General features: G+C 46.4%; 1 protein-coding gene across 1 annotated transcript in view; it reads left to right on the forward strand.

The window, feature by feature from the left end:
- Positions 1–25,737, forward strand: part of TSNAXIP1 (translin associated factor X interacting protein 1) — a 265,687-nt gene that overhangs the window by 228,047 nt on the left and 11,903 nt on the right. Inside the window, exons 13-15 of the mRNA XM_029608818.1 lie at positions 4,312–4,421; positions 8,942–9,065; positions 23,813–23,919. Of these exons, the coding sequence (XP_029464678.1) occupies positions 4,312–4,421; positions 8,942–9,065; positions 23,813–23,919 (341 nt within the window). The remainder of the gene's footprint in view (positions 1–4,311; positions 4,422–8,941; positions 9,066–23,812; positions 23,920–25,737) is intronic.

A 25,737-nucleotide genomic window follows, 5' to 3' on the forward strand; every position in this document is an offset into this window, starting at 1 on the left:
TCCTGACGTGCACCCAGGCACCTCTCCTTGGCGCACGATTCTTTATTTAAATTAGGGCCCGCACTAATAAGGAGGCGCTAGGGGCACTAGCATGTCCCTAGCGCCTCCTTATTAGCAGAAGCAGCGGCTGTCAGCGGGTTTGACAGCCGATGCTTAATTTTACCGGCATCGGTTGTCGAACCCGCTGACAGCCACAGGTTCGGAAAACCGAAAATTAAGTGTCCGTTTTCCAACCCGATTTTTTTTTTTTTTCTAAGTTTAAAAAATGTTTTTTTTGGGACCTCAGACTTAATATCGCCATGATATTAAGTCGGATGGGTGTACAGAAAAGCAGTTTTTTCTGCTTTTCTGTACACCTTTCCCGGTGTTGTCCCTGATTAACGCCTGCCTTTGGGAAAGCGTTACTTTCAGTATCCCGTGGGTATATTTGCAAGTGATGAGCGCTATTAGTTTTCTGGGGGGTTGGTCGTGCATTTTCTACACGCTATTACCTCTTACAGTATAAGGGGTAATAAATAATAGCGCGTGTAAAACGTGTGGTCAAACGGGGCTAAACTGTGCGCTTGGCTGAGTGCACCGTTCTGTATCAGCCTGAATCTAGGATCTGCAGTCACAAAGAGAACTCTATCAAACTGGATTACAAGTTGTATCTGAAACTGTTACACTTCAACCTCCATACCTTTGATCAGTGCAGTCAAAACACATCAAGTATGATTGGCTGCCTTTTCCTTAGTGCACCTTAAAAATGTGACCACTGCTGACATCTGCAAAGCCGCAACCTGGTCATCAGTTCATACCTTTACAGCTCACTTTTGCCTAAACAAACTATCAGTGTCAGACATTTCAGTGGGCAAAGCGGTGTTGAGCGCTGTGGGGGACCGTTAGAGACTGCCACTTCAGTGGATGGGTTGCAAAAATTTAAAAAACAAGCAAGAAATAGAAGAAATGCTACCCTCTTACAGATAGCAGCAACCCTTAGCTTGGGGCTCCCCAAGACAGCATGGCTAATTCACTTGGCTTTCTGTAGATAGCAGAGTGAATTAGCCACGCATACCCGCCCACCACCACCTCCCTGGCAGCCTCTACATAATTCAAGCGGACACTGTCTGTAATCTTTGATAGCATCTGAGGACTGTAGAACTCCGTAATCATGCAGGAACCGCCACACATGAGCAGAGCATCAAAGCTCTGCTACTTTGAGAAGGTTCTAAACCATGCACCATCAGATGAGGTCACCCAAGACAGCATGGCTAATTCACTCTATCTATGGAAAACACCATTTATAGTAAGCAAACTTGCTTTTCTGTGCTGCAGCATTTATGTTAGCTGCACCATTCCCAATGCTCCCACTATACAAATGACAGCCCAGGCCTGGAATCTCTTCTCTGTTGCTCCACTACCTCTGCCTGACCTTGGAGTTTAGGTGAACAAGCAAATTCAGCCACTTGCCGCTGTGCTGGGGGATCGCGCTCCGGCACCCTGCCGGTGCGCGCAACTGGCTCCTGCTCCTTTGCAGGAGCAAAAGGTAAAATAAAAATAGGGGTAGCTATAGAATAGGAATAGGAGGAGGGGAGGGTAGGATAGGGGAAGGGAAGTTAGAATAGGGGGTTGGGAAGTTCCGTCCCAGTCCCCTCCTTAATTTGAGAGGACTGGGAGGGAACTGGAGAAGGCCTCGATGCTTCACCGTGCAAATTTGCTAAAGTATACCGCACCTTGCACGCGCTGACCTGGAATTTTATAACATGTGCGCACATGTTATAAAATCGCACATCTATGTGTGCGCACCAGCGTATTTTTTGAAAATCTACCCCTTAACTACTACTACTAATCCACTTCTCTGCTCAGTCCCAAGCATGTTGGGCATGCTTGACACTGATATGGAGGGCAATGGTAGGAAAGGGTTCTGAGTGTGTGGGTGAGCATGTGTGTAAGTCAGGGAGAATGTGTGTGTGAACGTGAAATAGTATGTGAGTTAGCAAGTATATAAGTGAGTCTGTGAGCATTTATATGTCTGAATGAAAGTGTGTATTTATTTATAAAAATATTTATCATCCGTCTATATAGTACAGAATGTGCTAAGCGTAAAGCATGTGCTTTGGGTTGTTGTGGTTACTTAAATGTGCATGTCACATAAGGCAGTTTAGGAGATATCCAAGGGGCTGCAGTTACACTGTGGTCACCCTTCAAAGATAATAAGCACAAATTGATCCCAAGTAGATGGTTTATTATATAGCTCGGTTATGATAATAGTATAATAATAAATGATACGTATATAGGTAGTAATAATAAATACAGTGTAATACATTCTTTACATAAAGCTACCACATGCAGGGGCACAGCGTGTTTCTTAGTCCATCTGGATGGCTTCCTCTTTCTTTGAGTCAGTCTTTTATGCTGTGTTGCTGACTGCCATATAGCAAGTGATTATGTCAGAGGTCTGTTAGCCTATAACCTCAGAGCTTTAGCTGTGCTAGAGATAAAGTAAACCTTTAATCTGGGGCCAGTACACGCTTCTATATATTCTCACCATTGCTTTGATGGTATCTGGGTGGGAGACCTCTGAGTTCACAAAAGGGTAGACAGACTCATGCCAAGTAATCCCATTACTGCATGTGAAAGTGGATGCGAGAATGAACATGTATGTGAGGGAGAAAAGAAAGTTGTGCGTCATCCCCCCATGCTGTCACTCCCCCGCCCCCCCCCCCCACACACACACAAACCCCAATACAAGAAAATGTCAAGCTGATTGGAAATCAATAGTTTCTAGACATATTTTTTACATTAAACCATTTTTATTGAGCACACATAATAACATATACAACCACTTTTGAGCCCCCTGAGACCAAAAAGCTCACATGTGATCAGACAGCTCAATAACAGTTTTCTGTTCATTTATTCCCTGCCCACCCAACCCCGCGTGCACATAGCTTGCTTAACAATTAATGGTGCACTTCTCCAATGCCCGCTTACCCACACTGACCTGCACTGTATGTTAGATATATTTTTTTAATCCTTATTTGTTTAAATTATTAGGTGTTATTTGATGTGCCTGCAGTTTTGAAATATTTTATTGATGTTTGGAAAATTTAAAAAAAGTTATGAGTTTTTCTTTATTGGATGTTTTATTTAACAGCTATTTTGAAACATTTATTTTTATTAATATAGTTTTACTGTTATGACTGATGTTTTCTATTTCTTGATTTTATTGTTTATTTTATGAGAAAGGGTGATGTTTCTGTTTTCTTTTGTTGCACTTTTTAGTTCAGTTTTTGCCTGCATGTTTCTGTTTATACTTATAGTCTCTTTATTCTGTATTTGAAGAGGGTCTGTCTGTATGAGGTGTTCTGCTAGCGCAGGGGTGACCAGCTGGCATCTTTTGAGCCATATGCATTGGCACAGTGAGTCTCTAGGACAGTGGGGTGCCAACAAGGGATGGGAACAGGAAAGAGAGGGGACTGCTGCAGGTTGTGAAAGGGCTGGCAGCAAGCAATAACTTTACATAATGATGCAACAATCCTGAGATGGGGGCACTTACTGAATGAACACATGAACAGCAGCAGAACAGCAGAATGTGTATCTCTGTCTAAGGGAGTGTGAGAGTCTCTGTCTGAGAGAAGAGTGTCTGTTTGAGAGAGTGAGTGTCTATGTCTGGGAATTATGGAGAGTGTGTATGTGTATCTTTGTGTGTGAGGGTATCTATCTGGGGGGGAGAGTGAATGTGTATATGTGGGTGTGTTTCTGGGAGAGAGAGTGAGTGTGTGTGAGGATTTATTTTTGAGAGAATAAATGTGTGTAGGGGGTATCGTGTCTGAGAGAGAGAGACTAGCGGGGGATACAGACAGAAAGAAAAAGAATTGGTCTTTTCTTTTGGGCAAGGGGGCATCCTCTCCCCCCCTCGCTCGTGAAAGGCATGGTGGCTCTCAGCTTCTGTGATTTCTGGTTTTGTGGATCTCGATATGTAAAAGGTTTGCACCCCTGCTATATTGGAATAGCAAATGATGCTGCAGGGCAGGCAATGAAGTGCATTGGTTCAACTCAGTACTGGAATAATGGGGATGTTGCAGATGAGGACTAAGGTGCACTGGCAGAACGGTGCACAAGGCTCAGTAATAAAGAATCAAGGAGTACTGTAGGTTAGGACCGAGGGTTATTGGCAGAAGTGTTCGCAAGGACCAGACCGCAGGGTTTCAATTAATCATTCCCTTACATGACAATGTAAAATTTGTCAGATTCAGAAAATAACAAAACAATGAAGATGTTAGCACTGTATCTGCAGAGATCAGATTTGAGCTCTCATGATTTTTCTTATAGGTGGATGAAAGTGTTTATCTTGCATTGAGGAGCCTCAGTGATTCCTTGCTAAGGGAGCTTAACATGATTGATATCACAAACAGTGGTATTGTCACCAATGAACAATTAAGGTAAGCAAAAGAGAAAGCTGATGACTGCATAGCTTTAGAGTTTTTAACCACAGCCTTCCCCCATGGTTCCTAGTGGTGGCTCAGGGTAGATACTGTGGCAAAACTTCTGTGGTACATTTGTGTAAATGTGCATATAGGGGTAGATTTTAAAACCCGTGTGCGGGCGCAGATTTGTTCGCGCAACCCGGCGTGAACAAATCTACGCCCGATCTTATAACATGCGCGCGCAGCCGCGCGCATGTTATAAAATCCAGGGTCGGCGCGCGCAAGGGGGTGCACAATTGTGCGACTTGCGTGCGCCGAGCTGCACAGCCTGCCTGTTCCCTTCGAGGCCGCTCCGAAATCAGAGCGGCCTCGGAGGGAACTTTCCTTCTGCCCCTTCCCCTCCCTTCCCTACCTAACCCGCCCCCCAGCCCTACCTAGAACCCCCCTTACCTTTGTTGAAGAAGTTACGTGCGCCGGCCAATGGCCGCTGTGCCTGGAGGCTCAGGCCCCGCCCTGCTCTGCCCTCGGACTGCCCCGGACCGCCCCTTTTTGCGCGTCCCGGGGCTTGTGCGTGCTGCCGAGCCTATGCAAGATAGGCTCGGCGCGTGCAGGGGCAGGCAGGGGCAGCTTTTCAGGGGTTACTGCCCCATAATTGTAAAGTATAAGGGGCTCAATATTCTGCCACTATTTGGCTGAACAAATTAACTAGATAAACGTATCTGGCTAACTTATCTAGGATGTTCAGTGGTGTGACCGGGCTGCTGAATATATTCAGATAATTTTTGAGTTAGCCAGATAAGTTTATCCAGCTAATTTTAGACCTGCTCAGTAGCAGTCTTGGTCAAAATATGAATATATATTGGGACAAGTGTCTATGCACTTTCTTTTGAAAATCTTGCTGTGAAAACCATGCCCCTGATTCAGCTGGATGAAACACGATATCATGACAGGCTTCCTTCTGTAGAAAAATACACAATGAAATTTCAGCAGGCTCCTATTAAGTTATAAAAAGAAGTGCATTTCATTTTTTATTTGCAATTAAAATTTTTAAAAAGGGAAAGCATTTTGTTCCACACATTGGACCAGTGATTATAAGTGACCTGTAGTATTGAAGAAAATGTATACAAAGATGTTATTATGGACCTTTATTATATTTAAATAAGTATACTTCTTCAAAAAAGGTATACCTTCTTTATATTATAAGAAATTACCCAAGATTAAATGCTCTATTGTATCTTTCCATACTGCCAAGACTTTCCTTACACTGACACTAGATCATCTATTGTGTACAAAACCCACCTGTTCCCCTTAGAGAAGAGATTAGGCAATATGTATTTTAATCTACTTGCCAATGCTTTAGCATATATTTTGATGCCCTAATTGAACAATGATATGTGTCCATAAGCACCTAAAGTAGCAGGATCTCTTCCTGGTTTGGGAATAACAGTGACTCAAGGAGCATCTGAAGCTTTGTATAGTGTCTCTGATTAAGGAAATCTTTTTTGCATAATAAATTAGAAAAGATTTGAAGGTTCCCCCTCCAATTTGGTGTGCAGGGCTGAACGGTTGCAGAGGGGACACACACAGTTCCTGGGCTAAGTCCCAGTTCAGCAAGCACCATTCCTTTCACACTGGGGCGTGGATTCTTTGAGGGGGTGGAGGGGAGGATAAACCTCCAAGGCCCGAAGCATAGCAGGAGGAAAATAAAGTCTCTTTCTTGCTTGCTTTCTCTCTTACTGGTGAACGTATTCACTGTTTGCTGTCCTTGCCTCCAGCCCCAAAAAGCACATTGAACAATTGAGTGGGGTATTCCAAAAGAAAATCTATACTGTAACAAAAGTCCTCAGTCAAATCAGTTGGTACACCTCAGTTAATCTTCAACACCACCCAGGTGCACTTTTGGTCTCAGTCATGCTCATTTGAAAATGGATTTCTAGTGTGGGTATAGGGGTCTCCTGCTCCCCTTTTGATATTATTGGACCTTTCAGTTGGAAAAATCCACACTGCAGCAAAAGTCAAATCTTTACTCCTTCTCCTAGGTAGGAATGGCACCAAAAGATTCCTTCCAAGAGAATAGGAACAAAAATAAACTCCTCAACACTGCTCCAACTGAGAGAAACCCTGCCAGACCTGTTGGGTACTGGGCCAGGGAACTGCCTCCTCCTTTCTTCCTGGTGTCAGGTTGTGGGAGCCTGAAGTTGGGACTCCTGTTTTAACCCTCCTCCTTGAAACTCCAAATCAAAGTGCCACAGCAATATCCATTTCTGCCTGGTTTTATACAGGCTGGCTGACCAATCCAGCCTTATTTGTGAGGCTCGTCAGAGATGGTTTGCTCCTCTTATATCCTAACTTAGGGCTTCAGCTAAGGACCTCTAGTGTCGATCTAGGGGATTTCGACATATTACTGGCAGCCAATGGCCCGAGTGCAGGTGATCACTCCTGGACCCCCGCTGGACCACCAAGGGCTTTTGGCAAGTCTTGGGGGACCCTCCTGACCCCCACAAGACTTGCCAAAAGTCCAGTGGGGGTCTGGGAGCGACCTCCTGCACTCGGACCGTCAGCTGCCAGAATTCAAAATGGCGCCGGTAGCCTTTGCCCTTACTATGTCACAGGGGCTACCGGTGCCATTGGTCAGCCCCTGTCACATGGTAGGAGCACAAGATGGCGCCAGCCATCCAGTGCTCCTACCATGTGACAGGGTCCGGCCAATGGCATGGATACCCTGTCACATGGTAAGAGCAAAGGGTCATCGGCGCCATTTGGATTAGTGGCAGCCGACGGCCCGGGAGCAGGAGATCACTCCAGGGACCCCCACTGGACCACCTGTAAAAAAATTTTTGGGAAGGTGGGGGAAGCTAAGGGATTAGTTTTAAAGGGTCGGGGTGGGTTTAGGGGTTATTTTTGTGTGCCATTTTTCCCGCCCTCCCCCAAACCGATAAGAGAACCCCCATGATCAATATCGTGGGAGCCCCCGATTTCTGACAATTTTGAAAATATCATCCGATATTTTCAATCGTCCGAAGCCCGATTCACATCCCTAATATTTAGTAAATTAAGTTTTGCTTTTACAAGATTGTGTGTGTTCTATGACGTACTATAACACCACTTATCCCACCTCTCACATACATTCCCTCCCCCAAACACACACCTGCTCCCCTCAAATACACTTCTTCCCTCTTCACTCACTCATTATTTCTCACCAACCCTAAACCCACCAGTAGCAACGACCTCCTCCTTAGGGCCCCCCGCATCTGCTGAATCTTCTTGTCATGCTCTTGCTATGGACTGATGGGACTTCCAGCCCTGCTATTCCATCTTCTAAACCTGCTGTGGACTCCTGGGGGGTTCCCCTTTCTTCCTATCCCCCCCCCTCCCCCGTGGACCAATCAGAAAGTCAGGAAAAAGGGAGGAAGCATCAGATTGGCCCATGCAAGCCAATCAGGCCACACAGACTGCTTCATTAGCAACAGCAGCAGCAGTATGGCACCCAGAGTTTTTACATGTTGGCCCAGAGATCCAACAATTGCCTTAGAATTCCTAAGTCTCCAGGTCAAATCTGGAGAGTTCCCAGGTATGAATATTTACTGTACCTTGAGAAGCTGTAGATACAGAGACTTAGTGGCCTTTGGCCAGAATTTGCAGCACTCCTAGTGATGATCTGTTGGAGACAGGATGCTGGGCTTGATGGACCCTTGGTCTGACCCATGGCATGTTCTTATGTTCCTATGTTCTTAAACATATTCTGGGATTACTATGGGTATCTTTTGAAGCTATCTTGCTTTCTCATGGTCCTGAAAATAATTAATGCAAAATCAAAGGAAGCGATTTTTCAAGAGAAAAAACATGCACTGAGAACACATACAACTGGGCAATAAGCAATGAATACAGTTCAGCAGGGATGAAACTGCAATCACCATAATGATAGAAAAGAACTAACTTCAAAAAGTTGCAAAAAGGCTAATTAAGTATTATAAAGGAAAAATAGAAAATTTCCAACTGAAAAGGAGTTGGCCTGGATGCCAAAATAAAAAACCAACTGAAAGCTCAAAATGGAAACAGACTCGTGGTACATCTTTTTCCTGTAATATATTAAACAGTACCTGAAGAGCAGCAGGTGTGGTGGCATGATTGAACATTACCATACTCCCTTGCACGCACACACACCCCTCCATGCCCAAAGGCTTCTGGAAACCTTCAGAAGAGTCATCAGACTGTGCAAATGACAGGTCATGTGATGCAGTGGCTCACTGTCATCAGAGAATCCTTCAATATTTTGATTATTTTCCTGTCTTCAACTTCCCCTGTATTTTCCCTTTATCCTGCTCCACATTTTTGTACCATGAGGTTTTTTTTGCCTCTGTTAATATGCTGCCTTTTCTCTTTCTTCTGTCTGGTCCTATCTAATCTAATTCTACCTATCTAATTCTGCTTGTAAAATGTTCAAGGGAGTACATTTGTGTAAAACTCTATAAAAATCAAATTCCATTGTATTAAATGTTGACGGATACCTACCCAGTGTCTGTTTTTATCTACAGTCTGGCACTGAAGACCACTTTCCCTTTAAAAACCGTGAACCAGATCCAGGACCTGACTTATGCAGCAGAGGTCCATCTGAGCACTAGTGAGGACAAAATCAACTACAAAGCCATATTAACAGATGTAAGCTCTTTTCTTCACAATCTCCCCTTTTGAGGCAGAAAGGGAAGCTTTGTGCCTCTCTGAGTAACAATGATGGAGCAGACGCTCTGCTTCACAGCATCTCTCATCATATGGAGTGAAGTTTCAAAGGTGTTCCTCATGTAAAAGTAGCATAATCATGAATAAATAGAATGTATACGCATACATGCTATTTTATAAACATTGAGAGTACACACATTTTCAGTTTCATGCATATGTTTTACTGGGGGGGGAGGGGCAATCTAGGGATGTTCTGGGGCAGCGTTCAGAGGTATGTATAGTAGTTGCTATTTTGTAAAAGATATACATTTAGACATTACCAAACATATTCATATACTTTTACATCTGCTAATTGATTTGTGCAAGTGAAATCAGACTTATCGGTTGTCTGCAGTTTTTGAGTGGGAGGTCGTGGAGAACTGGTGAGGATTCAGGGTAAAGTGTTAGAGGATCTAGGTGAACTGGAGGAGGACTAGGTGAACTTGTGATGATATTAACAAACTGGTGATTCAAAGTACTCTTTCATACTTTATAAAATACCTGCCTTCATGCTTAATTCTAGATGCTTATTCACACAGTGTCAAATTTATTTCACATGTAAAATAAATGTATGTTTATAAAATGATAAAGAAAGTGCTTTTCTTGCTTTGAAAATAAATGAATGTATTGAAACATATGCATGTACTTTATAAATTGTGCAGCTCCCACCACACAGTTTATAAAATTGAGAAATTACTACTTACCTAATAATTTCCTCTTCTTTAGGACAGACAGATGATTGCAGAACCAAGGGTGAAGTCTACCAGGTGCCTTCGCAGGTCTGCATACCATGGACTCCTGAGCCAATTTGGTGCCACCAGAAGCACCATCCCTCTGTAACTCTTGACTCTTCAAACCATTCTGCCCATCATGGGCCATGGGGGAAAATCATACAACAGCTTGTCCTCCAGCCATTCTTGCACGAGCCCCCTCCAAAGTGACCCTGTGGTGAAGAGATCCCATCCTCTTCTAAACCCAGGAGTCCCAGACGTTCCCCACAGAGTATGGTGCCGGGCACCGAGCCTCCTCGGCTTCCCATGGAGGTTCCGGTGACACCTCATCCTCCTTCTCCTCGGTCGTTCATGTTCTCATCACAGACTTTCAGGAAGAACTGGACCGCAGGGTGCAGCAGGCAGTGCTCTGTGCCCTCTGGAGCTTTGAACTGCTTCCAGCGCTGGCCCTATACTGGCACCAGAGCCAATGCCTGTGCTGTTAGCGCCCCTGTGGAGTGTCTTGACGACCTGTTGGGCAAACTACCGACACAACCGGTGCCTGGGGCTCCTTCGGTTTCCCATCGGCCACCGAGGCCTCCCTCTGGAGCGACACCAATTCCTGGATCCTCCGAGAAGGAAGATTCAACACCGCGCCCGAGGCCCTCGAAAGTGCTTCCACTCCCCAAGTCCATTCCCAGGCCATCATGAGTTCCAGGACCATCAGTTCCCTCGGGCCCTTGGTGCCCCCAGCACCATTGATGCCCTTGAGGCCTTCCGCACTGAGGTTGCCGAGGCAGCCCTCGATGCAGCTTGAGGGGCATGGGCGCTGGCTTTCCTTGCCGTCCTCCCGGGGATGTTAGTGAGGAGGATGTGCCATATGATCCCTAGGGTGATGATTCATCGAAGTCCTCTTCCGAGGGCTCTGGTGACTTGCCATCAGAGCCACCTCCGCCAGATGACCTCTCCTTCGTGGGCTTTGTCAGGGCAATGGTAGAAGCCATTCCTTTCCAGCTCCTCATGGAGAAAGATACCCGCCACAAAATGCTGGAGGTTCTCCAGTTTGTGGATGTCCCAAAGTTGGTAGTACCCATCCCAATCCTCAAAATTCTCTTGGAACTTCTATACAGGATGTGGGAACACACGAGGTCTGTCTCCCTGGTTAAGCGGAAGACAGATGTCCTTTATCTGTCCAACAGGCCCTTGGCTTTCCAAAATGCCAGCTTCCCCACCAGTCTGTGGTTGTGGGGTCTGCCCTCAAAAAAGCCAAGAGATCTCGTACTCATTCCTCCGCCCATCCAGGCCATGAACATAGGGCCCTGGGCGCTCTTGGCAGGAGGGTTTTTCAAAGGGCAATGCTTATTGCCTGTATCGCCTCCTACCAGTTGTACAACAGAAACTTGTGGAAACAAGTTCAGGAGCTGGTGGAGTACCTGCCTCAACAGCAACAGGATGCGCTGGAGGCAGTAGTATAGAAGAGCCTGGAGACCAGGAAACATAAGGTAAGGTCCACTTACGATGTCTTCAAGATGGCGGCCAGGGTATCGGCTGCGGGAATTAGCGCCAGATGCATGGCCTGGCTTCGGGCCTCCAACCTTCGGCCAGAAGTCCAGGATAAGCTGGCAGACCTGCCCTGCACCAAAGAAAATCTCTTCGGGGACAAGGTCAGAGACACGGTGGCTCAGCTCAAGGACCATCACGAGACCTTGCAGCAGCTCTAGGCCAGCACCTCAGACCTACTGTCCTCCGTGAACAGGTCCCTGCGTCAAGGACCTCACAAGTCCTTCTGCCACCAGAGGAGATTCTACCCTCCGGCTTCCCGCACCAGGACACCACGTACTACAACAGGGACCGGCCTCACCAACAGCATGGCCCAGGCCTAACCCGTGCCATAGCCCAGTCCAGCTGCGGGCCTTTGACTGGTGGTGAGAGAGTGGATGCTAGCTTGCGGGGCCCACGGACCCCTACCCACCGGTCGGGGGCCGGCTATGTCTGTTCGCAGACCGCTGGCCTATTACAACTGACCGCTGAGTTCTGGCCATTGTGCAACACGGTTATCGCCTGAATTTCAGGACAGTCCCGGCGGACTCTCTGCCATCCCCAGTCTGGGACCTGTGGAGGCATCAGGAACTTCTAGAGTTGGAGCTCTCAGCCTTGTTGAAGGCCGGAACTATAGAACCTATGTCCCGCTCTCTACAGGGCCAGGGTTTCTACTCGAGATATTTTCTGATACCAAAGAAAACAGGCGGCCTCCAGCCCATTCTCGACCTCAGAGCCTTAAACAAGTTCTTGCAGCAAGAACATTTCAAAATGGTCTCCTTGGGCACCCTGATCCCTCTCCTTCACAAAGAAGATTGGCTCTGCTGTCTTGATCTGAAGGACGCTTATGCCCACATAGCGATATTCCCGCCTCACAGGAAGTATCTCCGCTTCATGGTGGGCCAACGACATTTCCAATACTGGGTGCTGCCTTTTGGCCTTGCCACAGCCCTGTGGGTCTTTACAAAATGTCTGGCAGTGGTAGGGGAACACCTGCACCGCAATGGGGTGCACGTTCCCCTACCTGGATGACTGCTTCATCAGGAGCACCACATGCAGGAGGGCGCTCCACACTCCCTCCGCTTGACAGCCAAGGTGCTACAGTCACTGAGGTTCATGATCAATCTCCCCAAATCCTGTCTGAGCCCATCCAAGCAGCTAGCATTCATTGGGGCTCTGCTGAACACAACTCTGGCCAGACCCTGGCATCGCTGCAACACTCCATCTGGCATCATCGGACGGTCTCTGCCCGGGTACTGCTCTGCTTGCTGGGCCACATAGCAGCATCGGTTCATGTCATTCCACTTGCTCGGCTAGCCATGCAGGTAGCACAGAGCACACTCCACTCTCAGTGGCATCAAGCCACCCAGGACCTCTCGGCGCCAGTGCAAGTTACCTCGCCACTCCAAGACTCCCTCTCCTGGTGGGAGAGTCTGACCAACTTGGAGAGAGGGGCCTTCCCTTCCAAGCACCATCCCCCCAAATGGTACTGACCACCAATGCCTTCACCTTGGGCTAGGGAGCACATGTGGGCAGCCTCCACACGCAAGGCATGTGGTCGGAGTAGGAAGCGAGTTGTCAAATAAACTTCCTGGAAATGCGAACGATCCGGTACGCCTTCTCGGCATTTCAGAATCACCTGGCCCACAAAGTGGTTTTGATCCAGACCGACAAAAAAAGTCACAATGTGGTATATTAACAAGCAGGGAGGCACAGGCTCCTTCCTGCTTTGCCAGGAGGCGATACAGATTTGGGCTTGGGCTATATCCAAGAATATGCTCTTATGAGCTGTTTACCTTGCAAGGACAGAGAACGTGGTGGCGGACCACCTGAGTCAAGCTTTCCACCCGCACAAGTGGTCACTCAACCTGACAGTTGCAGACAGACTCTTCCATCTATGGAGCATTCCAGATATTGATCTCTTTGCCTCCCCTCAGAATTTCAAGGTGATCCACTTCTGCTCCCTGTACAGGGAAGATGGGGAACCAGCCTCGGATGCCTTTGCCCAGTTTTGGGGCAAGGGCTTACTGTATGCATATCCTCTGCTCCCACTGGTGGGGAAGACTTTCGTGAAGCTCCAGCAGGACAGGGGCACAATGATCCTGGTTGCCCCATATTGGCCGCGACAAATTTTGTTCCCAATCCTCCGCAACCTATTGATCCAGGAGCCCATATGCCTGGGCACCTCCCCTGACCTGATCACGCAGGACCACAGCAGATTTCACCATCCGAACCTCCAGACACTGGTCCCCACTGCCTGGATGTTGAAAGGGTAGTCTTACAGTCCCCTTGACCTCTCTGATGTGTTGCAGGTACTGGTGGCTTCCCAAAAGCCTTTCACCAGGAAGTCAAATGAAATGGAGAAGGTTCTCCATCTGGTGTGAGGCAAAGGGCCTAGACCCTTTCTCATGCCCCACTCTGCGATTCCTGGACTATTTGTGGCTCCTCTTGGAGTCTGGGCTACAGACCACCTCGATCCGAATCCACGTGAGTGCTATCAGTGCGTACCACCAAGGGATAAGTGGTGCACCTATTTCTGTGCAGCTCTTAGTTATTTACACTTTCGAATAATAGAAGGACTAGGGGGCAGTCCATGAAGTTAGCAAGTAGCACATTTAAGTCTAATCGGAGAAAATTATTTTTCACTCAATGCACAATAAAGCTCTGGAATTCGTTGCCAGAGGATGTGGCTGTGTAGGGCGCCCTGAGAGACAGTGCCAATGTCCTCCTGCCTTATGTCTTGTCCTGTTTGGATCAAGTTCCTCGTCATGCTTGTGATGCCGTCGCATCAGCCCAGTTTTGTCCGAGATGCCGTTGCATCAGTCATAGTCCTGTCTACTTGTCAAGGCCTCCATCTGCCCTCAACCTCAGGCCAAGCCTGCTGCTCCATGCTGTTCGCAGCAGGTCCGAAAGGGCTCAGAATGGTCGGAGGACCATTCAACTTCCAACATCCTTGGATGTTGGCCTTGGGAGCTTGCAGGCCTGGCAGAGGGTCAGCCCGTTAGCCATGCGGAGCCACAGTCAACCCTCGGCTCGGCCCTGAAGGTCTGGGCCCGGGCTGAGGCTCAAGGACACACTAACCCCCCCCCCCCCCCCCCATTCTCAACACCCCTCTGTAGAGAAATCTGCTCTGAGCCGGTATTGTTGACAATTATTTGAGATTGAGGAGATCTGTACAGCAACCGGACATACTCCAAAAATTATCCCTGAAGACCATAACGTTGCAGGACAGAGAACATATATGGCCAGGCCACCCTGTCAAAAACCTTTTCTGAATCAAATCCTATGGCTAAGGTTTTTATCTTTCTATCTTGACATATTTTCATAGCCGTAATGAGCTTTATCACATGCCCCATGGCTTTCCATCCTTTAACAAAGCCCACCTGTATGTCTGAGATTAACCTGGGCAGAAGTATACTGAGCCTTTCCGCTAATATTTTAGCTAATAATTTTAAATCGCTGTTCAATAGCGATATAGGACGGTAAGACTCTGGTAGGGACGGGTCTTTCCCCGGTTTTGGTAGAACTATGATTTGAGCATTATTGAAGTGTCTCAGAAATTCATTTCTGGCAAGTCTGGCTAGGAAGAATTGCGTGAGAGGCATGTATTCTTTTGTGAGTTTGTAAAAATCATAGGAGAACCCGTCGGGGCCTGGGGATTTTCCCAGGGCCACCATAGTGATCACGTTGAGGACTTTGTAAGTTTGGATAGGTCGGTTAAGGAATTGATTTTGTACTGCCGACAATTGTGGCAGCTGAATATTGGAAAAGAACCTATCTTCTCCCTCAGGAGGCGAGATTGCCTCCGGGTATATAGGCCCTCATAGAATTGCCGAAACACTTCTGCTATATCCTTATCCTTCTCGACCATTGTGCCTTGTTTGGTTTTCATGGTCTTTACATGGGACCTTGACCTAATGACTCTTACCAGATTAGCAAGGGGCCTCCCTATTTTATTGCCAAAAAGAAAAAAATGTTGTTGAGCGATTTATAATGATTTGTGCGCCCTTAGGTGTAGAATATTATTTAACTGGTGTAACATACTAAAGTAGGCTCTCTGGCTATCATCGGTAGGGGAGTTTATAAATGATTTCCTGGCGTCTTTCATACCCTCCTCTAAACGTAATATATATTTATTAATTCGTTTGTTGCAGGCACTAATGTAGGCAATAATTTCCCCACGTAATACAATTAGTAATACAGCCTTGCCCGTTTCCCAAAATAACGTGGCGTTGTCTTTATGTTGTTCATTGTGGGCCAGATTTTAAAACGTATGCACGGGCGTAGATTTCTTCACGCAACCTGGCACGAACAAATCTACGCCCGATTTTATAACATGCTTACGCTGCCGCACGCATGTTATAAAATCCGGGGTCGGCACGCACAAGGGGGTGCACACGTGCACGCCGAGCAGAGGGGAGCCCCGATGGCTTTCCCCGTTCCCTCCAAGGCCGCTCCGAAATCGGAGTGGCCTTGGAGGGAACTTTTTCTCCGGCCCCCCCACCACCTTCCCCTCCCTTCCCCTATCTAACCCATCCCCCCCAGCCCTAACTAAATCCCCCCCTACCTTTGTTGAAAAAGTTACGCCTGCCCAAGGCAGGCATAACTTGCGCAAGCCGACGCGCCATGCCCCAGCACAGGCCGCTGTGCCGGAGCACTCAACCCTGCCCCCGGACCGCCCCCCGACCTGCTGCCACGCCCCCAGACCGCCCCTTTTTACAAACCCCAGGACATACGCTCGCACCGCCGAGCCTATGCAAAATAGGCTCAGCGCACGCAGGGGCAAATTTTCTCGAGTTACACGCGTAGCCTTTGAAAATCTGCCCCTATGTGTAGTGTATTCCTTCCAGTTTTCTACTAGGTGCATCTGGAAATGTTTATCCTCTCTTAAGAAACTGGGAAAACGCCAAAACACGTCTCCTGTGTGTCTATCTTTTAGTTTTGTGAGGATAGATACTGGAAAGTGATCTGAGATTACCGGTTGTTCTATGGTCGCCTCTGCAATTAAAGGAAATGCTTCCCTTGACACCAAAATGTAATCTATTCTGGAAAAGGACCCGTATAGGTTTGAAAAGAAAGTAAAGTCTCTTTCCGACGTGTGGAGGACCCGCCAAACATCTAGCAGCCCTAGATGCTTACACATATAGTGCACTGCTCCCAGACGTCGAGAGTTGTGGTTCGTGTGTGCAGGTGATCTATCTAGGGAAGAATCATGCACCCCATTAAATCCCCGGCAACATATAACTGACCCACTAGGTGTGACAATGACGTGATCGTGAGATGTGCAAAAAACGCTTGGGGGGGGGGTCATTGGGTGCATACATATTACAGATAGTGACTGCCTTTCCTTTCCATTTCCCCATAATAATGACATACCTTCCATCTAGGTCGGTGTTGCGTCCGTCGCTGCTCGATGCCCTCACTCCGCCCTCTTTACCACTGTGGTGACTCCCTCTGGGTCTGATGGACGGTTAGCTGCCGCGGCCTCTTCTTGCCGTCTCCCTCTGGCATCCCCGGACCGGCACAACACTGTGGATCCGCCATGTTCCTGATGATGTAGGGTGCGCGCTCCGATTGATGTACCAGCAAGGGCGCGAACCTCGGGGGCATCCCCCTGAGATGACGTCATCCACTTCCAATATAAAAGGTCTCAGAATTTGCTAACACATCGAATTAGGAAGGATTCGTCCAAGCTACTCTGCCTCCTCGGACTTACCAGGAGTACCCACTCCTCGGGGGCCTCGCTCTCTTTTCTTTATTTCAGATTGCCAATAGGAACCATTACTCGCTTCTCGAGGGCCCGTGTTCCTGAACACTCTGGATTCTCTACTGCCTAGAAGCTATCGCAGATACAGACATTTGTGAGTTATCTTTATTTCAGATTGCCGATAGGAACCGGTACTTGCTCCTCGAGGGCCCATGTTCCTGAACACTCTGGATTCTCTACTGCCTGGAAGCTATCGCAGATACAGACATTTGTGAGTTACAACCGCTCTCTTAGAGCTTTCCCTGGAACCAGGTACTCCCTCCTCGAGGGCCTAACCCTTTCCAGCTACTGAGCTTTCTAAAGACCTTATGTGAGTTTTGTCATCTAGTTCTGGCTATGAACACAGCATACCCTGTCTACTCACTTTCTATAGTTTCTCTACAGCTCAGCAACCCTGGGATCGTTGTTCCAGTATCTGAGGGACTTCAGCCCTGCCGGGCATATCTGCTCACTACTGCCACCTCTGGTGGTTCTACTAACCTGTCTAATAAAAGAACTATCTGTGTCTGTCTCCATACCCAAGCCTAGCCGGTAGTCCCTCTCAGGATATCCTCCTGGGGGCGCAGTCATCTGCCATCAGCCCAAGGATTCACCTATCTACATTCCTCTACAGATGAGTGCCCTCTCCAAGCACTCCGCTGGTAACATTAATACTCTCTCCATCAGGAGTCTTCAGCAACAGATTCATAATAGATTGCTATCCCGCAGTCTTAAGCCTAACAGATTGTTTATTACTCCCTCTACAGGAGCTGAGCATATCAGACTGCTACCTCCTCCTTCCACAGGAGCTATTGCTAACTCCTCCCTTCTATAGGAGTCGTCCACTACTGACTGCTAACTCCAGCAGTCAGATCCATTACAGTCGGTGATGGATCGTTCAGCCAAAATATTTGCATTTTTGTGTATTAATATCGCCACTCCAGCCTTTCGGTCATGTTATCTCTGGATGGGGGTCTTGATTCATTAGCCTATACATATGTGTCCTCTTGGGAAGGGATCCCAGCCTATCCCCTCCCACAAACTTTGGTCGCCCTTTCATGTTGTGGCCTTGAGATATTCCGCCATACCTCCGCTCTCTTCTTTGCCATACCCTCCCCACTGTCTTTTCTCCTGTCTCTTGCTCTGTTTTTACCCTACCCCAATCTAGTTGTCCTACTTTTCCCTCTCCCAAATCCCTTCTCCCCCCCACCCTCCACTCTGAAAATTTCCACTCCCCATACTAAAGCAAAAATAAAAAATATAAACCCTCAAAAACATCAAAGACTCTTCTCCAACTCTGGAGATGAGTAGAGGTCACGTGCAAACAATCTGGGTGGTCAGGCACCACGCTCCCAAACTTAGAATTTAAACTAACTGTTACGTCTTAAACCAAAATACAATCAGTATTACTGCAAATGTATTGGCTGCAAGAAAAAAAAAACCCTAGAACTGAAAGTTTTTGCTATACTTAAGCATCAATCAGCCTTTAAACATCTCTGCCAGCAGGTATGAGGAACAGGTTAGCCCAAGCTGCTAACGTATGTCCAGTATGCAGACGCCCCATTCCAATGGGATCAGTCTATCATGTGGGTGCTCCCCAGAGGGAATGTCCCCTGTTTAAGTCCGCGATCTCTGATGGTGTCCGCACCCGGCTCACATACCTGGAATGGTGGTTTGCTCCAAAAACGTCTGGGCTTCCTCTGGGCTCTGAAAGGTGGATGTTTTTCCATCTCCCCATATTTTAAGTGTTGCGGGAAATTGGAGAGCAAATTTCACTTGCTTGTTAATCAGCTGCGAGCAGATCGTAGAAAATTTCCTGCGCTGTTGAGAAACCTTGACTGAATAGTCTTGAGTTATTCGGACCTTATGGCCTTGTTAGGTAAGGTCTGGTGTTTTGCTGTATGCCATCATATTTGCTGCTTGTGGTTAAAGTTCAGGATTTCAGCGATGGCGATTCGTGAGTGTGAGTCGGCCGACCCCCGTGCTCCTAGCCTGTGGACCCGTTCAATGCACAGCGATCCTTGTAAGACTTCCAGGCCGACTGCCTCTGGAAGCCATTTTTCCAAGACAGTCCCAAGGTTACAATTGTCAATACTTTCAGGCAGGCCCAAGAATCTTAAAATTCGCCCACCTAGACCTATTTTCTAGGTCGTCGAGTTTGTCTTGGCAGTCTTTTACAGCAGTAGAGTGTTTAGAGAGCTGTGCCGCTGCCGCTGTGAGGTCATCCTCCGCTAGGGAGACCCGGCCCTCTATATGCTCAATGCGAGGGGTAAAGCCCACTAGTGCCGCTTTTACTTCGGAAAGTTGAGAGGATATAGTAGCCAGTTTTTCGTCCAGAGCTTCCGCAATAGTCTGTTTGAGGATCGTCACCGTGATTGATTTCTCAGGAGTTATGCCGGGTTCACTCGTGGTCGCCGCCATTTTGGATTCGGCGGTTCTCCCTTTTTCTTTGTCTTTTTGCCGGTTCGGGACGTCATTAGCTGGGGAGATCGTTGCATAAAATGCACGATCGACATATGCTGCTTACAGCTGGTGCGATTGCAGCTAGGTAAGGTGACTATCGGGCGATGCCAGTGAATTTTGGGAGCGTGGTGCCCGGAGCTGACAGGGACCGCGTCTGCGTGAGCGCATCACTCCACGTGACCCCCCGGCATCAACAGTTTCATCGGTGGCATCGTTGAAAGCAATGGAGAAAAAGAAGGCCTCGGATGTGATATACCCGATGATCCTGGTATTGGTTCAGGCATCGGTAAACTCTTCGAGACATCATCATCGCTAGGACTGGGAAGCAGAGTTTTTGATCCTAGTGGGAGAGGTTGAACCGGAATGGCACCGAGAAGAGCATCTAGCTTGGCGAGTATCGGCGCCAATAGTGTCAAGTCCGGCATTGGTGTCAGTGCGGGCATCGGTGCTGGTGATGGTATTGGCACCGGTGATGGAATTGGCCCTGGTGATGGAATCAGAATTTGTGATGGAGTCTGTGCCGGTGCTGGCAATGGCATCGATGGAATCTCCCGTAAAGCTTCTTTAACCGCCTGGCGGATGAAACCGTCCAGTTTCACCCTTATAGCTGGTGAAGTCAGAGCAGCTAAAGGAGGTGGCAGTGAAGGCAGAACCGGCCCTTCCACAGATCCCTGTGGTGGCAGGGTACTCAGTACCAAAATCGGTGGGGATCGCCTGGGAGAGATAGGCATCGATGGTACCGATGACTACTCTATCCAAGGTTTTTTTTGGAGTCGGCTCGATAGGTATCGATTGCCCCCCGGACATCAATTCCAGAGTTCTTCGGTGCCGGTGCTTCTCCTGATGCTCAGTGCCCTTTTTCTCGAGCATTGAGGTGGATTTTATAGACGACTGAGAAGGAGTTGGAGATGAATGGTCACCAACTTCATTAGGACGATGTCGTGTCTTAAATACTAACTTTTTTCTCGCTCCAGCCGGAGATGAGTGTGTTGAGGTCGAGGTCGATGGCAGCAAGTGAAGATGGAAAAGATGCTCTATTTTCTCCAGTCGAGCCCGTCTGCCTTTTGCTGTCATCTCAGCACACTGCGGGCATGTCGATACATCATGTTTCTCGCCCAAACACAACACACATTCTACGTGTGGGTCCGTAATGGACATGGTACAAGGACAAATCGGGCATTTCTTAAACCCAGTAGCCATTCTGAAGGCCGGACAGCCACTGACAATCTTCTGACTAAAATATTCGAAATAACGGTATCGACCGGAAAAATGTACTCACCGGACGGTGGAAAAAGGGAGACCCTTATGGAGGGGATAACTTTGAAAAACTTGTAACTTTTTCTGTTAAGAAAAAATAGCGTGTGGAAATTACCACACAGTGCTCCTTCACCGTGAGGCAAATAGCGTGGAAAAAAGAAGACTGAAGGGAGATCCCTGTGGCTTGAGGGATCATGGCATGCTGGGCATGCTCAGTTGGCTTAGTGTGCCAGTCAAAAGTTTCTAGAAACTTTGACAGAAAGTTTTCCGCGACAGTGCTCCGTCCAGTGATGTCACCCATATGTGAGGACTATATCCTGCTTGTCCTGGAATAAAAAGGACTTCCCTGACCAAGTGATGTGGCAACCAAGTAACCTATCCAGATCGGTAGTAACATGATGCCAAATGGGCTGCAATGTAGGAAACCCAGTAAACATATGGCAGAGATCCTCTGGGGCCATTTTGCATTTTAAACAGGTATCTGAATTCCCTAGTTTCATTAAAACGCCTCTAACCCTGGTAATATAGGTTCTATGTAGGAATTTAAACTGAATTTCCTGCATGGAAGCTGCAAGATAGTGGTGATATATCAATTTAAAAGCACAGGACAATAATTGTGGCGTAATCTCGGTATTCAGATCCACACTCTATTTGGCAGCAAGGCGGGCCAAATGTGGGGTGGGCAGATCAGAAAGGAGCTGTCTACCCCAGACAGCAATTTTATTGAATTTGGGTGAGGTATCTAAAGAGTCATCCTCAGAATCTGTAGGGGTATCAATACACTTATTAGTGGAACTCAATTTGTATGGTTTATAAATATAAACTAGCTGCAGCAAGTAAATTGCAACAGAAGAAAAAAGTGAATGTAATTTGGCAATACATTTCTGATTACTTGGATTCCTAACATATATTTCCTTTACTTGAAAGTTACAATGGAATGAGGGTGTGCTCCTGTACTTAAGATGTTTGTGTTCTCTTATTGCATTGATTTACCTTAAAATAATAAAAAGCTTGAACTCTAAAACACAACAATTATTGTATAGCGGTTGTGAGGAACAATTGGCAGACATAAAACCCAGCCTAAAAGGATGAAAAGCTCAATCTGAAAAGACCAGGGAAAAGAAATATGCCTTTAAAAGTTTCCTAAACCAAAACAAATCACTCTCTGATCTAATCTCTACTGGGAGACTATTCCAAAGTGCTGGACCTGAAATACTGAAAATCCGCTTCCAAGATATGATTAGTTGGGCTTGGGAAAGGTAAGGAATTTCTAAAAGATGCTGCGATGAAGAACAAATGGAAATAGAGGACGGTATCTGTGTATACAGGAAGCAATACAAGGGGATGTCAGACCATGGATGTTTATCCCATTGAATATACGGGACAAGTTATCCGGCTAATTTTAACTGGATAACTTGTCCACTTAACAGCTTACTAAATATTGGACTCAAAAATATAAGAAATGCATATTCCCAAAGATGGCATGTTCTAATCACTAAAAACACTAATATATGTATATATTTTTTTGTTTTATTATTTTTTTGTCTATCTTTCTTTTCTAATTGGTTGGTGTCTTTTTTTCCACTTTCCTCTTGTCGGCATTTTCCTAATTCCTTTTTCAGAGTCTCTCTTCTCTTTCCTTCTATCTTGTTCCTTTACTCACACACACAAATAGGTTCTCACTCTCACATGCACTCTCACACACATACAAGCTCTCTCACTTACTTGCTCTCTCTGTCACACAGGTTCTCACATGCTCTCTCACATGCTTTCATTCTCACATGCTCTCTTCTTCTCACACACAGGCTCTCGCTCTCACATACACACAAATAGGCTCTCGCAAGCTCTTACACACACACACACAAGCTCTTATTGTCATATGCTTTGTCTCACAGGGTCCCTCACACATATACATGCATTCGGATGTGCACACCTCCACAGATTCTCATTCTCTCAGGCTCACACTTTATCAGGCTCCCCCCTGCCATTCACACAGGCTCTCACTCTCTCAGCTCTCCCCCTACACAGAGGTTGTCACTCTCTTACTCTCTCAGGCTTAGGTTTTTGCTCACAGGCTGTCACTCAGGCTTATACATGCGGACTCTCATTGTCTCTGGCTCACACACAGGCTCCCACATACGCAGGCTTTCACTCTCAGGATCCCACTCCCACACACAGGTTTTTACTGTCTCTGGCTCCCACACACACACAAAAATGCTCTCACTCTCTCAGACTCCTTTCCCCACATACATATACAGGCTTGCCATGCCCTCAGGCTCCAATACACACACGCTCCCATTCATAGATACATAGGCTACCACCACCAGACCCCCTTTATTTGGCCCATTGGTTGGGGTCCATGGCAGCCCCATCTCTTCTTCAGAGGTGTTGGTTTAGGTGTGCAGGCCTCTTCAGCTGCCTCAGGATAGGGTACTTGGCAGCCATTCTGCAGGCTTCTTCTTCCGGCATCAGGCAGCCCTGTTTATTGGAACTTTGCTACTCAGTTCCATATTTAAATACCCATCTAATATCATTAATCTGTCCACAGGTGTACCCAACTATATGCAGATATTCAGACTTAGTCAAGCATCAAGTTGCTTGAAAATGCCCACCCTTTTTATCCATTCTGATTTATATGGTTGTATGAATACTTGCTAGCTTGCTGAATATTGACCTTTAGGTTAAAAGCCCACTGAGAACATGAAACAGTATGTGAGAGTTGTTTGGCGAGTTAGATCTTTTATACAGTTCCCTTTTTTAGGAGTGATTTTTATTAACTTAAAAAAAAAATCCAGTTATATTTAATTTTAAACGAAAGTGCTTTAAGAATGGTTTCTCTTTTTATTATGGACCATGTGTACTAAATGTTTCCCCCTACGCACAAAATTAGAGGAACACATTAGTATATCTGGCCCTAAAGACTACTGATACAAAATGTAATTTCTGACATTACCTCATTTTGTTGTCCCATGTAGGATGAGGAGGTGAAGCCTGACTCCATTATTGCAGTAATCTGGAAGCAGTACTTTCAAGAGAAGATAGACTACCTGAATGAGCTGAAAAACATACTGGAAACTATCACGTATGTATCAGATTCCAAAACCTCCAGTAATTACCAATACTGCTGGCAGGGTCCTATGTCACTGCGTCTGATTAAATTAATTTCTAACCCTGGACTTCAGTGAGCTATAGAGAACTCTGTATACTGCCATGAAACTATGAATTGAGACTGATGGGAACAGACAATGCTGGCGAGCAAATAAGAACATAAGAAATTGCCATGCTCAGTCAGACCAAGGGTCCATCAAGCCCAGCATCCTGTTTCCAACAGTGGCCAATCCAGGCCATAAGAACCTGGCAAATACCCAAACACCAAGAAGATCCCATGCTACTGATGCATGGGATCTTCTTCTTGCTTGGATCTTCTTGGTGTTTGGTGGCTATTCCCTAAGTAAACTTGATTAATAGCAGTTAATGGACTTCTCCAAGAACTTATCCAAACCTTTTTTGAGCCCAGCTACATTAACTGCACTAACCACATCCTCTGGCAACAAATTCCAGAGCTTAATTGTGCGTTGAATGAAAAAGAATTTTCTCCGATTAGTCTTAAATGTGCTACTTGCTAACTTCATGGAATGCCCCATAGTGCTTCTAGTGTCTGAAAGTGTAAATAACCGATTCACATCTACTCGTTCAAGACTTCTCATGATCTTAAAGACCTCTATCATATCCCCCCTCAACTGTCTCTTCTCCAAGCTGAACAACCCTAACCTCTTCAGCCTTTCCTCATAGGGGAGCTGTTTCATCCCCTTTATCATTTTGGTTGCCCTTCTCTGTACCTTCTCCATCGCAACTATATCTTTTTTGAGATGCGGTGGCCAGAATTGTACACAGTATTCAAGATGCGGTCTCACCATGGAGCAATACAGAGGCATTATGACATTTTCTGTTTTGTTAACCATTCCCTTCCTAATAATTCCTAATATTCTGTTTGCTTTACTGACTGCTGCAGCACACTGAGCCGATGATTTTAAAGTATTATCCACTATGATGCCTAGATCTTTTTCATCGGTGGTAGTTCCTAATATGGAATCTAACATCGTGTAACTACAACAAGGGTTATTTTTCCCTATGTGCAACACCTTGCACCAGTCTTGCAAGGTCCTCCTGTAATGTATCACAATCCGCTTGTGATTTAACTACTCTGAATAATTTTGTATCGTCTGCAAATTTGATAACCTCACTCACTGTATTCCTTTCCAGATCATTTATATATATATTGAAAAGCCCCAGTCCAAGTACAGATCCTTGAGGCACTCCACTGTTTACCCTTTTCCACTGAGAAAACTGACAATTTAATCCTGTTTCCTGTCTTTTAACCAGTTTGTAGTCCACGAAAGGTCATCACCTCCTATCCCTTGACTTTTTAGTTTTCTTAGAAGCCTCAAATGAGGGACTTTGTCAAACACCTTCTGAAATTCCAAATACACCACATCTACTGGTTCACCTTTATCCACATGTTTATTAACCCCCTTCAAAAAAATGAAGCAGATTTGTTAGGCAGGACTTCCCTTGAGTAAATGCATGTTGACTGTGTTCCATTAAACCATGTCTTTCTATATGCTCTACGATTTTGATCTTTAGAATAGTTTCCACTATTTTTCCTGGCACTGAAGTCAGGCTCACTGGTCTATAGTTACCCGGATTACTCCTGGAGCCCTTTTTAAATATTGGAGTTACATTGGCCACCCTCCAGTCTTCAGGTACAATGGATGATTTTGATGATTGGTTACAAATTTTCATTTTTTTAGTTCCTTTAGTACCCGAGGATGCATACCATCCGGTCCAGGTGAATTGCTACTCTTTAGTTTGTCAATCTGGCCCACTACATCCTCCCAGT

Source organism: Rhinatrema bivittatum, chromosome 7 (assembly GCF_901001135.1).
Source record: "Rhinatrema bivittatum chromosome 7, aRhiBiv1.1, whole genome shotgun sequence".
Lineage (NCBI taxonomy): Eukaryota > Metazoa > Chordata > Amphibia > Gymnophiona > Rhinatrematidae > Rhinatrema > Rhinatrema bivittatum.